General features: G+C 44.7%; 1 protein-coding gene across 1 annotated transcript in view; it reads right to left on the bottom strand.

Moving 5' to 3' along the window:
* Positions 1–10,759: 10,759 nt before the first annotated feature.
* Positions 10,760–17,805, bottom strand: part of LOC120941685 (tumor necrosis factor receptor superfamily member 16-like) — a 44,720-nt gene continuing 37,674 nt past the window's right edge. The window contains exons 5-6 of the mRNA XM_040355235.1: positions 13,618–13,763; positions 10,760–11,391 (exon numbers count right to left, since the gene is read on the bottom strand). Coding sequence (XP_040211169.1) covers positions 11,090–11,391; positions 13,618–13,763 — 448 coding nt within the window. The 3' untranslated portion in view covers positions 10,760–11,089. The remainder of the gene's footprint in view (positions 11,392–13,617; positions 13,764–17,805) is intronic.

Below are 17,805 nucleotides of genomic sequence, written 5' to 3'. Positions count from 1 at the left end.
CCTGCGGGGGGACGAAGGGGCCCTTTGTCTGTATACTTTGTGCTGGTTAAAGAGCGTTTTCAGGGCTGTCTTAAAGCATGGGCAACCCTGGGCACTGCCCGGGGGCCCCAGGTGCATGGGGGGCCCCCCCATAATAAATCTCTCATTACATCACACTTGCCAACGGTTGGGCAGCATCCCGGACTCTGTACTGTGCCGTTCCACTCCCCCCTCCCCCCCCCCCTTTTCTGTTGATTAGTCTATGATTTATGGCATGTTTTAAAAAATGTATTGAAATTACGAATTAATGTATATATTTAATTCCATCAACTGAAATTCTTGAGGGCAGGTGCATAAAATTGGGTCAGGCTGGTAGGGGTTCCAGTGCACAGAGGCGGCTCTTTAATTAGGCAGTCGCCTAAGGCCTCGCACTCACAGGGGCCTCGCGGACCGCCTAACTTGCCAATGCATTACCCCAGTTTTGAGGGACAGGGGACCTTAACGCTACTGTGCTCAGGCAGCATTATGAGCCATGACTCAGGAGCGGGGCCACCAGCGTCCCTAACAACCAGTGAATATCGGCGACACCACCCCTTGTGACGTCAATGACCCAGCATGCCCTCAGATAGTGTCGTCACAAGGGGCGGGTTCACCAGGTGACATCACCGGGTGGCCCCCGCCCCTTAGTTATTAAAGAGCAGGATCTGGGGGCCAACTTGTTAAAGGGGGCTTCCAGATTCCGATAAGCCCCCTGCCCGCAGACCCCCACAGCCACCGGCCAGGGTTGTGGGGAAGAGGCTCTTGTCCTTGAATTATTTTTCCCATCATGGGTGTGAGATGGGGGCCCCATGTCAAGTTTTGCCTAAGGCCTTACAAAACCATAGAGCCGCCTCTGCCAGTGCATTACTTTGCCCAGGGGCCCATGATGGCGTTAAGACAGCCCTGAGCATGTTAATGGAAAGATGTCAGCTGTGCCTGGCAGTGGCGGTGCGTCCATAAAGGGCGCCCTCTCTCTCCTGCACCGCTCTAATCGCCATAGATAGATTCATGCATTGCACGAATCTATCTATGGTTGCTGCTGACACCCTCTATTCAGGTGCCCGGCCCATTTTTTTAGGCGCCGGCCATCTGAATTACAGCGGCGGGGGGGGTGTTTTTTTTAGAAGCACCCGATTAGAGCCGTAGGCTCTAATAGGCGCCCAAAAATGTGAACAGCGGGTGCCATGCTGGGCGTTTGCTGATCACTCAGCTGTGTGTTAACAAAGAGAAGGTATTTGCTTTGCGAACACTGAATCCGCCTCTTAGCCAATCAGGTTGCCGGGTCTATTACCGGTCACCTGATTGGCTGAAACGTCAGGCGCTGTGATTGGATGCCTGAGAGAGGACGGAAGAAGACATCGAGGACGTGCAGGAGACCGCCGCTGACCCACCCTGAGACACAAGTAAGTGCCGGGCAGCATCTGATGGGGCACAGTGGCGGCAATTGATGGGCACAGTGGCTGCATTTGATGGGCACAGTGGCAGCATCTAATGGAGCACAGTGGCGGTAATTTATGGGTACAGTGGCTGCGTTTGATGGGCACACTGGCAGCATGTGATGGGGCACAATGGTGGCAATTGATGGGTACAGTGGCAGCAATTGATGGGCACAGTGGCAGCAATTGATGGGCACAGTGGCAGCATTTGATGGGGCACAATGGCTGCATTTGATGGGGCACAATGGCTGCATTTGATGGGGCACAATGGCTGCATTTGATGGGGCACAATGGCTGCGTTTGATGGGGCACAATGGCTGCGTTTGATGGGGCACAATGGCTGCGTTTGATGGGGCACAGTGGCTGCGTTTGATGGGGCACAGTGGCTGCGTTTGATGGGGCACAGTGGCTGCGTTTGATGGGGCACAGTGGCATCTGATTGGGCACAATGGCTGCATTTGATGGGCACAGTGGCTGCGTTTGATGGGGCACAGTGGCTGCAGGCTGGTGCCTGGTAAGGTCTATGCCAGAGCAGAAATCCAACAGATAAGAGTATGGAGATGGGGGACCCGCACTTACATAGCACCAGGGGCCCCAGGACAGACTTAATTTGCCCCCCTGGGAATCAGGTTGCCACCTCAACCCTTTAAACCCGAACACATAATAATGACACGGGTCCTGTGGCTGATTAAGGTGGTAATTAGACTCACTTGGTGCCTTATCTGTAATAAATCAGCCTCAGGACCCGTGTAATTCATATGTGTTTAAAGGGATGAGGTGGCAACCTTACCAGGGATCCAGGCTTTTCCTTCTAGAAGAAGGCGGCATTGGCCATAGTAAAGACTGGCAGGGTGAGGGTTAACATCCTAAAACTGAAGGGGCCCTCCGCCTCCTCCTCCTCCCAGCTTGGGGGACATTCCTGAGGACGGGATTCTGCATCCTCTCTGCTTCCAATCACGGCATCCAGCAGATGCTCAGAGTGTGTGAGGATAACTTATTACAGATTGGGGTGTCTGGGGGGGGGGGGGTAATGGATCTCTGTCACCGGGGGGGGGGGGGGGTATGGGCAGACATGCAGTCACCATCCGCCATATGGCTAACAGGGCAACCATGTGGATGCATCTCCCACCGGATTATTTAAAGAAAAACTCAGAGTAAACGTAAAATACGCCCTTCAGTCCTGTCCTGAGGCATCACTGGCATTAAATCTCCAAATTTCCTCCCTACAAGTCCCAACGGCCAATCAGGTTCTATCTTTCTGCACGATGCTGTTGGTCCAACATGTTTCAGGTCCTGGGGGGGGGAATGTCTGTACTGGTCAAATGTTTCTCATTGATTTATAACAGAAGACATCGCATTTGGCCACTAGATGGCGCTTGGCATCAAATTACTTTCCTATGATATGTAGCACCATTTACTACCACTAGATGGCACTTAGTATCAAGTTACATACCTATGATATGTACCACCATATTTGGCCACTAAATGGCGTTTGGATTCAAACAACTTTCCTATAATATGTAGCACCATGTACTAAAATATTTGGCCACTAGATGGCACCTAGTATCAAATTACTTTCCTATTATATGTAGCACCATTTAGTGGCCAAATATGGTAGTAGATGGTGCTACACATTAAAGGAAAGTGGCAAAATATGGCGGTAGTATCGAATTACTGTCCTATGATATGTAGCACCGTCTACCACCATATTTGGCCACTAGTTGGCACAAAGTATCAAGTTACATTCCTATGATATGTAGCACCATATTGGGGCACTATATGGCGCTACATATCATTGCAAAGTAATTTGATATTAGGTGTCCAAATATCATAGGAAAGTAATTTAAAACTACTACCATATTTGGACACCTAATATCAAATTAATTTCCAATGATATGTAGCACCATATAGTGCCCCAATATGGTGCTACATATCATAGGAATGTAACTTGATACTTTGTGCCAACTAGTGGCCAAATATGGTGGTAGACGGTGCTACATATCATAGGAAAGTAATTTGATACTACCACCACCATCTACCACCAAATTTGGCCACTTGGTATCAAATTACATTCCTATATGTAGCACTATTTATTACCATATTTGGCCACTAGGTCACACTTCGTATCAAATTACTTTCCTGTGATATGTAGCCCCATCTACCACCATATTTGGCCACTTGGTGCTACATATAGGAATGTAATTTGATACCAAGTGGCCAAATATGGTGGTAGATGGGGCTACATATCATAGGAAAGTAATTTGATGCCAAGCGCCATCTAGTGGTCAAATACGGTAGTAAAGGGTGCTACATATAGGAATGTAATTTGATACCATTTACTACCGTATTTGGCCACTAGGTCACACTTCGTATCAAATTACTTTCCTGTGATATGTAGTACCATTTAGCATTATTTTGGGGGCACTTAGATGGCAATACATATCATAGGAAAGTAATTTGATACTTCTCACCAAATATGGTGCTACATATAGGAATGTAATTTGATACTACCACCATATTTGGCCACTAGATGGCATTTAAATTCAAATGACTTTCCTATAATATGTAGCACCATCTACTAACATATTTGGCCACTAGATGGCAATTTGTATCAAATTACTTTTACTTTCCTATGATATGTAGCACCATCTAGGAGGCCAAATATGGTAGTAGATGGTACTACATATTATAGGAAAGTAATTTGAATCTAAATACCATCTAGTGGCCAAAAATGGTGGTAGTATCGAATTACTTTCCTATGATATGTAGATGGCACTTAGTATCAAATTACTTTCCTATGATATGTAGATGGAACTTAGTATCAAATTACTTTCCTATACGTAGCACAGTCTACCACCGTATTTGGCCACTAGATGGCACTTTGTATCAGGTTACATTCCTATGATATGGTGGTAGCTGGTGCTAAATGTTTGACCACTAGATGGCACTTTATATCAAATTGCATTCCTATGATATGTATGGCGCTAGGTATCGAATTACTTTCCTATGATATGTAGCGCCATCTACTGCCATATTTGGCCTCTAGATGGTGCCAGGTATCAAACGACATTCCTATGATATGTAGCACCATCTACTACCATATATCATAGGAAATTTATTTGATACTTATCGCCATCTAGCATCATATTTGGCCATTGGATGTCGCCAACTATAAAAAATGAACTTCTACGTTGCTTCACAACATCTAGCATCACATGTGGCCACTAGATGGAGCCAATAGAGGAATTTCCTCTGATCTTTAGCACCATCTAGTGGTCAAAATGTGGTTCTTCCCAATCAATGAAAAATAAAAAAATAAAAAAATAAAAACATTCGAGTAGCACTGGAACTAGCCCAACAACATTTTTTTTTTTGGTCCCCATTTGCACAGAATGAATGTACATGTACTGGGCGAATTGCTATGGAAATTTGTGGACAGGGTCTTGGGAGTAAAGGCAGCAGCCTTGCTTTGCCGAGAAACAAACAAACAAAAAAAACAACGTATGCATTTGTAGAAGGGGAAGGGGAGGGATGGGCAACGTTCTGTACTCCAGCACGAAGTGCTGGCAATGCAGCTTGGAAGAGTCTCCGCCCACTTTTCTATAAAAACGGACTCCACTTCTCAGGTCAGATTCTGATGGTTTTACAGCTTTGGCAAAGAGAGGCGGAGCCAAAAAAAAAGTGAGGCAACCGGTCAATAGCATGAATATCAATAGGAGGTCTGAGAGGGTGGTGCTGAAAAGCCGAGGACTTGGCCACCCCCCGGTCCCCTAAACATGAAATAAGAGCTGGTGCATTGCGATTTTAACATGTTTAAATTTTTTTTAACACAAAAACAAACCGCTAAACTTTTTATAAACAAATAAACATTTCATACAGGATAAAGAAATGCCCAGAGCACTATGGGTTATCCAAAGGAAGGCCCGACAGGAGCCATTTGCCTTCAAACTCTTTCTTCTCTAATTGAAGTTCCATACAGCCTGTGTGAACAGAGGAGGCGGAAGGGAGAGGAGCCCACTCAGCAAAGCAGTCAAGGTTAGCCAGGTAAGCAAGTGAAAAGTAACCCAGAGAGCCCCCTGCTGTCTTTACAAATATATTTTTTTTTCCCCCCCATTTAAGTGATGTAAAATGTTGCAAACATTTGTTATCCCCCCCAAGAAGAATAAAAGGAAGTCAATATTTACAAACGTTCTTGACCCCTCGGCCATCACACCGCTCCATAAAAACAGAAATTCCTAGAAAAGGAGCATTTTTTCCTGCAATGGCCATTCAGGCATCACCCCCTCCCCCCACCCTAGACATACACATGAGCACCATAATACTGAAGATGCCCATGGCTCCTCCCACCTACTTTGTACCATTCACCTCACTGGTGATGGACACCCCATTTCCTTTTTTATAAGCCCACCATGACCTCTTCCAACGGCCGGAGCACTTTTACTGCCAGCCTCATTTCAGGCTTCAGCTGGTGTGGCGTCTCTGTATAGAAGATCTCAGGTGATTGGTCAGACTTAAAAGAGATTTCATGGTGAAGGATACAGAAAAAAATAACGCCCTTCAGTTCTGTTATTCATTCGATTTGTTTTGCTCTCTCCATTGGGTTACAATGTAGCTACTGTATGGTGAAAATGGAACATTGTATCTTCATTCCCACATTGTATTCCAATTATTTCCGGCCTCCCCCTGATCTGAACCATCTTGAAGTTTGTAACCTTACTCTGAAGATCCCACACATTGGACTTCCTGGAAGTCTGCGCCACGTAGTCATTGTGCCCTGTGAGCGGGCATTGCTGTGTCACACCCTTCACAGAGCCCGCCTTCTGAGAGGAGGCGGGGCCAGTACAGGAATCCGTGAGGTACCTTGGGACATGTAGTCCTTAGAAATCAGGAACGTGCGGCGAGGTCAGTGGCTGGTGAGCAGGGCCGGTGCAAGGGTTTTTGCCAACTCAGGCGAAAGTGCATTTTGCTGCCCCCCCCACCCGGCACGCACAGGTCATGGCACACGACATTGAGGCACATCGTGGCACAGCGTTTACCTGGCAGGCAGTATGCAGGAACGATCTGTGATAAGTTCTCTCATGTCACACTGCTCCCCGGCGGCCTCTCCTCTCGTGTATCCCAGATGTCACAAGCAAATGGGGATGGACGAGAAGAGAGGAGGGGCCGCCGGGGAGCAGCGTGACATGAGAGAGAACTTATCACACACACTGCCAGTGTGGCTGCAGCGCTCCCCTCCCTCCCTCCTCCTTTCACACACAGCAGGCATCTCCCGCTGTGTGTTTTGGAGCTTAGTGTGTTAACTTTGGCCGCGCTGTGAGAAAAGTCCCGCCCTCCTCCTAGATCAGCTTGTGTGATAGGCAGAACAATGTGTCCATCACACAGGCTGATTTAGGAGGAGGGCGGGACTTTTCTCACAGCGCAGCCAAAGTTAAGTCCCGCCCTCCTCCTAAATCAGCCTGTGTGATGGACACATTGTTCTGCCTATCACACGAGCTGATCTAGGAGGAGGGTGGGACTTTTCTCACAGCGCGGCCAAAGTTAAGTCCCGCCCTCCTCCTAAATCAGCCTGTGTGATGGACACATTGTTCTGCCTATCACACAAGCTGATCTAGGAGGAGGGCGGGACTTTTCTCACAGCGTGGCCAAAGTTAACACACTAAGCTCCAAAACACACAGCGGGAGATGCCTGCTGTGTGTAATCCTGGGACGAGAGAGAGACACCGACAGTGACACCGTCAATTTTCTGCCCTGTTCCCTGGCGCCGTAAAGCAAGTGCCCATGTTGCCTTGCGCTAGCGCCGGCCCTGCTGGTGAGGCACTGGCTAGTCCTGTAGGTGATTGCAGCTCTACTAATTAAACAAAAAAAACAAAAAAAACACCCTTTTTGTTGATGTTGGAAACAATATTACTAGCAAAGATGACAAAAAATTTTTTTTAAATTCGTAAATTTTTTTCCCCCCTAAAAAAAAAAAAAGCGTTTGAAAAAAATCGACCACTAATTTATTCCCTAGGGTGTCTGCTAAAAAAAAAAAAAAAAGTAATTTTTTAGCAAAAATATATCTCTCTAAAAATGTTTGCGGGTTCTGAGTAATTTTTTTTTACAAATATATAATAACTTTTTTTCTACATATATATATACTTTTTTTGTAAAAAAAAATTCTCAGAACCCGCAAACATTAATAAAAATGTATATATATATATATATATATATATATATATATATATATATATATATATATATATATATATATATATATATATATATATATATATATATATATATATATATATTTTATATATATATATTTTATATATATATATATATATATATATATATATATATATATATATATATATATATATATATATATATATATATATATAAATATATAAATATAAATATAAATATATATATATATATATATATATATAATTCTTTTTTGCTATATACAAGTAATTTTTTTGCAAAAAATTTTAATTAAAATTTTTGCCAAAAAGAAAAAAATTACTAAAATGGGGTACTGAACAATATATACATAGAAAAAAAAATGGGGGTTCTGGAAATTTGTTTAAAAAAAAAATATGTTTTTTGTAAAAAAATTACTCAGAACCTGCAAACTTTTATTAATATTTTTTGCTAAAAAAAATATTATAAAATAAAATATTAAAAAAATATTTAAATTTTTTGCTAAAAAATTACTTGTATATAGCAAAAAAGAATTATATATATATATATATATATATATATATATATATATATATATATATATATATATATATATATATATATATATATATATATATATATATATATATATAATATATATATATATAATTCTTTTTTGCTATATACAAGTAATTTTTTAGCAAAAAAATTTAATATTTTTTTAATATTTTATAATATTTTTTTAGCAAAAAATAATAATAAAAGTTTGCAGGTTCTGAGTAATTATTTTTTTACAAAAAACATATATAATTTTTTTTTTAAAAAAAATTCCAGAACCCCCATTTTGTTTTCTATGTATATATTGTTCAGTACCCCATTTTAGTAATTTTTTTCTTTTTGGCAAAAAAATTTAAATATATATCTCTAGCAATCCCTGAACAGCAGAGCTCAGATGTAACAGACATCTGTTGGGAGAACCCCCAAGTGATTTATTTTTTATTAGTTTACAGGAAGTCATCACCTTTACTCCACTCCACTGACCGATGTAAAAAGGATAATCCAACACAATTTTTTTTTCTTACAAACATCTTTATCTGGTTTTGTAAGAATTAAAAAAAAATAAAAAAAGGCAAATAGTTTATATTAAAATATTAACACAAAATAATTACATTCCATTTCCTCCCATGTTGTAGATTTCTGTGTTGGAAAAAAAAAAAAAAAAAAGTGTGTTGAGTAAGAATTGGTTGCGATTATTGGATACGAAACCCAGAAGAAGAAACGGGCAAACTTTTCTGAAGTTTGGCAAATAAAAAAATAAAATAAGGCAACAGAGCGATTGGCAATAAACCAGAAAAAAAAAAAATAGATAAAACCAGAAGTCTGTAGAATGGGAACATTTATGGTGGGAGGTGCCCATGACGGGCAGATGTAGGATAAATGGTCTGGAGATCTATTGTGAATTGGAGATCTTCCGGGTCTCAGGTCCGTTTCATGGTGGACATCCCGTTACAAAAGAAATTATCTGAAGGTCCTTCTCTAGGTCATGGTTGACCTCGTAGTAGTTGGTCGCATTCCGCGAGACTTGTCCTGTAATGTTGACAGTTTTGTCGCTTCTCTAGTTCCGTTGATGCTCAGGAAGATACTCCAGAATTTTCCCGGAGAGGACAACTCGTTTGCCAGAGGCAGGAAAGAGGCCATCTACAGGGAACAATTAACCCTGAACAGACTCCTCTAAAAAACGGAAATTGCACTTGGAAAATAAGTGAAGCAGCTAGCGCATCAATATAAAATGTATAAAAAAAAAAACCACACACAGTCCAGCGCTAATGCAAGCAATAACCGACAACATAAATCAAAATTTCGGATGTCAGTTGTGACAAAACGCGTAGGGCGGAGCCAACACTCATGACTGGTGTTTACTAGATAAGCACTTAAAGTGGGATTTAAAAACGTATTTTTTTTAAACACACATACTTGCCTCCACTGTGCAGTTTGTTTTGCACAGAGTGGCCCCGATCCTCCTCTTCTAGGGTCCCTCTGCAGCTCCTCCCTACAAGAGCCAACCCCCTCTGGGAAGCTCTCTCCCAAGTGGGGTTACCTTGCGGGCGCGCTCCCGTGCCATACAAATCAGCGTCCATAACCGCCGATTGTATGACTCGGCCCCGCCCCCTGGCGGCCGCGTCATTGGATTTGATTGACAGCAGCGCGAGCCAATGGCTGCGCTGTTATCTATCCAGTGAAGAGCCGATCAGACATGGGGAGAAGAACGACGCGGGATCGTGCCCTCGGAAATTTGGGGCTCAGGTAAGTAAAAAAAAAAAAAAACGGGGGGGCGGTGACTGCAAGGCGTTTTTTCACCTTAATGCATAGGATGCATTAAGGTGAAAAAACATGAGGGTTTACAACCCCTTTAAATTAGAACTTTTTTCCCCCCACAAACTTTTTAGTTTTACTTTACGGTTTTACACTATGTGGTTAAGTTGTGACGAAACACATAGGGCGGAGCCAACACTCGTAACATCATCGGATTTGAACTCCGGGGCCAGGGTTTAAAAATAAAATAAAAAATATTAATAATTTAAAGCGCTTATCTAAAACAAACACCAGTCCCGGTGTTAAAGGTGTGTAATGTTATGAGTGTCGGCTCTGACCTACGCGTTTCCTCACAACTGACCAACGCGTTTCGGACATTTTTTTTTAAATAAAATGTTCCAGTTTTACACAGTTATAAAACAACTGAACCATTGTTGGATGCCATTCTGAGTGCCAACTTCTCTTGCGATTCGTGTACAGACTTCATGGCACCAAAAATGGGGTAACCAAGACCCTGATGGCTCCACAACTCAAGTTCCTGTTCTTGAACAAATCAACATCCACCTTGAGCCATCAGGTCTGTGAGGATATAAATACTGTGGTATGTCCCCCCGCCCCCCAACACCTCTTTAGAACTGAAGAATTGGCTTTGGAGAATCTTCGAAAACCCTTCAACATTACCGAACAAGTCCAGTTGAACGTGACCAACAACTACGAGCTGAAAATGAAAACTGTCCCGGTTACAGCTTTGTGCCATAAACTTGGACCACGCTAAGGCACATTGTGAAGGACGGGGGACACAGAAGTCCCGAATTTGGAAAATTTGAAAATCCTGTATAAAAAGGCCTCCGAGCTGCCAACGTGGCTTGGATAAAAGAGGTCCATCATCCGTTCATTGTCCATCAAACCAAAGTTCTTGGGTGTCCAAAGTCTTCAAGAACGCAAAAAAAAAGCCAACAAGGTTTATAGCCAACTCCCCCCCTAAAAAAAAAACTTTCAAGTGTATTTCCTAAACCACACCAGTTTCCAGCCACCCGCTTTTTGGATGCCGTTGAATCAGGCCCCTCCCCCATCTCCTAACGCTTTATAAAAAGTAGTCCGTTGGCAATTTTTGGTTTCTATAACCCAGTCCTGTCTGGTCGGAGAGCTGCCCGTCGTTACACCACAGAGCTGGCATCGCTTGTGCTGTTCAGATTCTCTACCACATCCGCCCGCTCCATGTTGACCAAGGCTGCGCATAGGACTTCCAGGGTGGAGCTGTCCTTTGAGGACCAATCGGTGAGAAGGGTGTGGACGGGATCCTCCCCTCTGGAGAAGGCGTCTATAGTGTCTTCCTCGTAGCCCAACAAGCTGGCCAGGCGCTGCCAGTCTTTCCCGCGGCTGGTGTCTGCCAACAGGCGCTCCACCTCTTCCTGCTTCTGCGGCGGGAGGTTGACGTAGAGTTTTGGCTCCAGTTTGGCTGCCGAGACAAAAAACAAGAGACGCGTTTTTATAACTGGATGATCAGTGGCGGCAATACTACTATGAGACAGATAAGGCTGAATTGGCAAACTGCCAAAAGAACTTGTAATACTCTTCAGGCAATGGTGCAATCTTGGTACTCCCGATAGAAAGCCCTGCCAGGTCCTGGACCTCCCTGCTGGCTTTATTGCAGATGATCAACATCTCCATTGGTGAATGCTGGAGAAGTCTGCATCCTAAAAGATTCTGGTCACTCAAGAACTTTGTTCTATGGATTCTAAAGGTTGGCAAGATCCCAAATCTTTACACCTGCTGTGCCTGCCCATTATTGGGGGGGCGTTCCCACCATCCCTGTGCCAAGTTCCCGGGCCTGTACACCGGCCATGCCCAGTATGAGGGGTCCCCACCATCCCTGTGCCGAGTTCCCAGGTCTGTACACCGGCCATGCCCAGTATGAGGGGTCCCCACCAGCCCTGTGCCGAGTTCCTGGGTCTGTACACCTACTGTGCCCAGTATGAGGGGTTCCCACCATCCCTGTGCCGAGTTCTCAGATCTGTACACCTACTGTGCCCAGTATGAGAGGTTCCCACCATCCCTGTGCTGAGTTCCTGGGTCTGTACACCTACTGTGCCCATTATGAGGGGTTCCCACCATCCCTGTGCCAAGTTCCCGGGTCTGTACACCTACTGTGCCCAGTATGAGAGGTTCCCGCCATCCCTGTGCTGAGTTCCTGGGTCTGTACACCTACTGTGCCCATTATGAGGGGTTCCCGCCATCCCTGTGCCGAGTTCCCAGGTCTGTACACCTACTGTGCCCAGTATGAGGGGTTCCCACCATCCCTGTGCAGAGTTCCTGGGTCTGTACACCTACTGTGCCCATTATGAGGGGTTCCCACCATCCCTGTGCTGAGTTCCTGGGTCTGTACACCTACTGTGCACATTATGAGGGGTTCCCGCCATCCCTGTGCCGAGTTCCCGGGTCTGTACACCCACTGTGCCCATTATGAGGAGTTCCCACCATCCCTGTGCCGAGTTCCCAGGTCTGTACACCCGCTGTGCCCATTATGAGGGGTTCCCACCAGCCCTGTGCCGAGTTCCTGGGTCTGTACACCTACTGTGCCCAGTATGAGGGGTTCCCGACATCCCTGTGCCAGGTTCCCGGGTCATTAGACCTGCTGTGACTATTATGGAGGTATCGCCGCCATCCCTGTGCCAAGTTCCAGGGTCTGTACACCTACTGTGACTATGAGGGATCGCCACCATCCCTGTGCCACGTTCCTGGGTCTGTACACCGGCTTTGCCCATTATGAGGGGTTCCCACCACCCCTGTGCCAAGTTCCCGGGTCTGTACACTTGCTATGCCCAATCTATTTTATATTATACGGCCATGTCAGATGGAGGAAGGGGACACCCCAGTTATAGCAGTAGGAGTGAGGCTACAAAATTTGGAAGGGAAGTCTGGGAGCATAGGCGTGCTCAGGGGGTGTGCCGAGTGTGCCTGGGCACACCCTAATCACCCCGTGCTGCAGGGCCACTGATAAGACAGTGCAGCTGGCCCTCCAGTACCGGGCCTAGGTCCTATCAGTTCAAAAAGGGGGGGGGGGGGTTCAGTCACCCACTGTGCAGAAGGACCGGCTGTCCCGCCTTATCCCAGACACCGATCCTCTTGTTCCTCCTGCAGAACTGCCAGCTTCTCCTCATCTTCCTCACTCCAGCTACACTGCAGGCAGATTTTTTTTTGGGGGGGGGGTGGTAAATGTGTCATTTACTGGCGCCTTCCTTTTCTGAATGAACACACTGATGGATGAGTACCAATCACTCCTGTGTCCATTCATCACTTAAGTATAGTAAACTGTGTTTACTATGCTTCAGTTTGTGAAGTGCTTCCTGTTCATTAATCTGTGCGGCTGAGGCGCAGTCTTAAATTTGAGACATCAGGGGTCCGTTTAGACCCCTGATATTTCACCAAAGAGTCCAGGGGTGGACTGACAACTCATGGGGCCCCCGGGCAATAGAAGATTATGGGGCCCCCGGGCTTACACCTGGCCACCAAGCCAGGAGGTAGGGCAGCTAAAACCTGCTTCATGCACTCTATATACAGCACATCGATCCGTTCACATTGCGTAGACCGCGCTGCCCCATCTCTGAACGCAGCACAGTCCTCTCTGCGGTTGGGGGGGTGGGGTCAGAGTTACCCAGGAGGATTCTGGGAGGAAGGCCCTTACCTTTGTTCAGCTGGTTTTGCTCCTGCAGGCTGTGCGTGTCCAGGAAAACGCCGCTGTCGCTGTGCAGTTTTTCGCCCTCGCCGGATGCCGCCAGTTCGTTGGCACGAGCTTTTGCCAACAGCTTCTTCTGCTTGCAGGTGGTGTAGCTAGAAGAAGAGAGAAGGCCGTTAGGATTTGTGTATGAAAAAAATAAGTAATTCGGCAGACTTTTCAATGAGGTCAGAATGATAAATTGTGGCGCCCGATCTTATTCAATAAAATACCAATATTATTGGATAAAAAAAAAAAAAAGGCAAAGGAACTGCCTCCAACACCATGTTCTATACTTCCTGCCTCCTACTTACCATGCCCCATACTTGCTGCCCGACACCCCACCTTCCCCTTATCCTACCTACTGCCTCCAAACTTCCATATTCTAAACCTACATCTTCCCAAACCTACCTACTGTATCCAATGCCATCTACCTTTCTAGGCCATCCATCTACCTCATCTCATACTTAATGCCTCCAGTATTCTACCCAATCACCTCCAATCCACCATGTCGTACACCTACTGCCTCCTAGACCTCCTACCTAGTGTGTCTTGCATCTCGTTCAAACTTGGCATACGGTGTTTCCCCGAAAATAAACCCGGGTCTTATATTAATTTTGGCAACAAAAGACACAGTAGGGCTTATTTTTGGGGTAGGTCTTACCATGTAATGTGCTGTCTTCTCTTCCCCTCTCTCGACCTGCCCGTTAGGAATCCCCAGTGTGAACTTAGTTAAAATGCTTGTAAAATCTTGTAATCCACTACTGTAGTATATAATGTACAATGTGTGTATTTCTGTAATATAATTGTGCCAAATACCTTCATTATAGCACCACTCTGCGCTTTTGTGACCTGCCGGAGCTCTCTTCCCTGCATTTATGTTACAGAAACACACACATTGTACAATGTGTACTACTGTAATAGAGTGGGTTATAGGATTTTAAACTAGGGCTTATTTTCGGGGTAGGGCTTAGATTGCAGCCCTCCTGGAAAATTATGCTAGGTCTTATTTTAGGGGTAGGTTTTATTTTCAGGGAAACAGGGTAGTACACCTCTTCCATTGAACCCTTTCATGTCCTACACTTCCTCCAACCCACCATGCGTGTCCTTTCAATCTACCATGTGCATCTTTTACTGCCTCCATCCTACCACCGTCTCCTCCATGTCCTACCACCGTCTCCTCCATGTCCTACCACCGTCTCCTCCATGTCCTCCTACCACCGTCTCCTCCATGTCCTACCACCGTCTCCTCCATGTCCTACCACCGTCTCCTCCATGTCCTACCACCGTGTCTTACCACCTCCTCCATCCTACCACGTCCTACCACCTCCTCCATCCTACCACGTCCTATACATCTTATTTACACTTCCGGCATCCAGCCCTGTTCTACAGCTTCTCCGTCCTACTGTACACCACCGTGAAGTGCCCTCCACCTCCAACGTGCTCTCCTCCTCAAACACCCCCCCCCCCCGACGTGCCCTCCTCAAACACCCCCTGAACATGCCCTCCTTCATGTGTCCTCTGCCTCCACCCCCTCCTTCCCCATGACGGAGGGGGTGTATATTGGATGTCCTCTTTGTCAGCAGCCTGCCTCATGTTTTGGGCCATCAACATGTTTCAGTTCACCAACATTTTTCAAAGACATTTTGTTCCCGTTAAACATGGTCGTCGGGTAAAACTGACAGGATACTGCAAGCCAGTTGGGCAAAGCGGATATTATTCATCTTGAGGTAGTATCTGCCTTGAGCGAGCGATTTCATAAAGAGATAAAAATGTTGTGATGTTGCCACCCCCCCCCCCCCCCCCCCATCTTCAAGGGGTAACAATTTCAGATTTGAAGTCCCACACAAAAAAAACGCACTCTGAATCGGACTCTTATTGTAGAGTTTGCGGAATCTTCATTCCCTTCGTAAAGCGAAGCAGAAAAAGAAAAGAAAAAGTGCAAAAAGAACAGCAAGGGACGAGGAGAGTGAAAGACCCAGATCTAATCCAGAGAGGGAGAGCGGCTAATCCTATTCATTGGCTGAGAGAGACACAAAGGCCGCATCGCTTGGCAGGAATGTCCTCCCTGGTGAGCGCCGGGCTCGGCACAGCGGCTGCAGCTCCCCACAAGAAACTTCTCATGGAACTCCTGGAGGGAACCAAAGAAGCGTCTTCCAATCAGAGGCCAGCAAAGTGCGCCCACGATAAGTCATAGGTGACCAGATTAGATTTCAGAAGGGGGAGGGGGTGTCATGTTTTCGAAAATAAATACAATGTTATAAAAACGGAGAAGGTTCTTCTCTCCTCTCCAATACCAAAACTGTTTCGATCAATTTAAGTAAAAACTTACTAGTTTTTATCTTTCTGTAGTCGGTCTTATTAGAACCGCTTAAAAAAATTAAAATCTTAATATACCTTTAAAATTTCAGCGAAAACACCATTGCCTGTTCTCACACTGCAGTGCTCTGTGCTGGCAGAGCTGAGTAACAGCCACACCCCCCAGTGCTGTGTCTTGGCCTAGGGTGTTGGGGGGGGCCTGAGGACTGGAATTGAGAAACACTGGCCTAGGCCAACAAGGCCCTGGCCTAGGGCAGCACTCTGCAGGGGGCGGCAAAGAAGCACCGAGACTGAACCCACCCCCGAGCACTGTCCCTGAACCCATCCCCCCCCAAAGAACGGTCCCTGTGGACCCAGCATGGACCTGTGAGATCTAGAGGGTTACATCCCTAGATCTTAGGGGGTTCATTTCGGGACTTGTAGTCCTTCAATTTTGAAGGGAGTCACATCCTTGGATCTAAAGAGTTCATGTTGGAACTTGTAGTTTTTTTACACTTTTGGGGGATGTGACCCCCAAAAAGTGAAGGACTACAGGTCCCAGCATGAGCCCCTCAGAGCCGAGGATGCGAACCCCCCCCCCCCTCAACTAGTGAAGGACTACAGCATGAACCTGTGAAATCTAGGGGATGTAGCCCCATAAAGTGAAGGACTGCAGGTCCCAGCATGAACCCCTCAGATTTGAGGATATATGACCCCCCCCCCCTCAAACTAATCAACTAGTGAAGGACTTACAGGTCCAAGCATGAACCCATGAGAGCTCAGGGGTTCATACTGGAGCTTCTAGTCTTTCAATTTTGGAAGGCGTCACATCCATTAAACAGGAAGGGGTGGGGCAAATGTAGGGGGGGGGGGGGCGCCCAATTTTAGTCTTGCCTACGGCAGCAAAAAAACAAAAATACACCACTGACACCCCCTGTGCACAAGGCAGAACTTGCAATGAAGAGAAGTGTGTGTGTTAATAAGACATTCATTAAAAGGTGATGGGGGCTGCGAGTGGGCAGTCCCAACATAGTGAGCCGCGCCTCCAAAGTGGGCGGAGCCTGGGTGGGACCAATTGGTCACTAGCTGAAGCTTGAGGTGGACTGTGGGTGGGGACAAAGACCAAAACAAATAAAAAATAAATACTTGCCTATTCCAGGCTATAGAATCTTTTCCTCTATTCGATTGTTTTCTCAATAATTTTTTATTCAAAATTAGAATTTCGGAAGATGGTTATATATTCTATCGTTTTCCATTCTTTTCTAATTTATTCTAGTCTAAATTCAAAATGTGTTATTCTATTAGAATTTTGGGAAATTGTTTTCTTCTATTCTGTTATTTTACTATTATTTTCAAATTTAAAAAAATATCTAAATTTACACTATAATAAATTCGAATAGAAGAAAAAAATGTCCCAAAATAGAATAACATTTTTAATTTACACTACAATATTCTATTATAATTTTGGGAAATTGTTTTCTTCTATTCTATTTTCTATTCTTTTCTAATTTATTGTAGTGTAAATTAGAAATGTTATTCTAGTCTAAAATGTCTAATTTACACTACAATAAATTTAGAAAAGAATATAAAATAGAATAGAAGAAAACCATTTCCCAAAATAATAGAATATTGTAGTGTAAATTAAAAATGTTGTTCTATAATTTTGGGATTTTTTTTTCTTCTATTCTATTTTCTATTCTTTTCTAATTTATCCTAGTCCTAAATTCAAAATGTTTATTCTATTAGAATTTTGGGAAATTGTTTTCTTCTATTCTGTTTTTCTATTCTTTTCCAATTTATTATAGTGTAACTTTAGATATTTTAAATTGGAAAAGAATAGAAAAATAACAGAATAGAAGA

The sequence above is a fragment of the Rana temporaria genome, chromosome 5 (assembly GCF_905171775.1).
Source record: "Rana temporaria chromosome 5, aRanTem1.1, whole genome shotgun sequence".
Classification (NCBI taxonomy): Eukaryota; Metazoa; Chordata; class Amphibia; order Anura; family Ranidae; genus Rana; species Rana temporaria.
The sequence above is the reverse complement of the archived record's forward strand: the minus strand, read 5'-3'. Positions and strand labels throughout refer to the sequence as shown.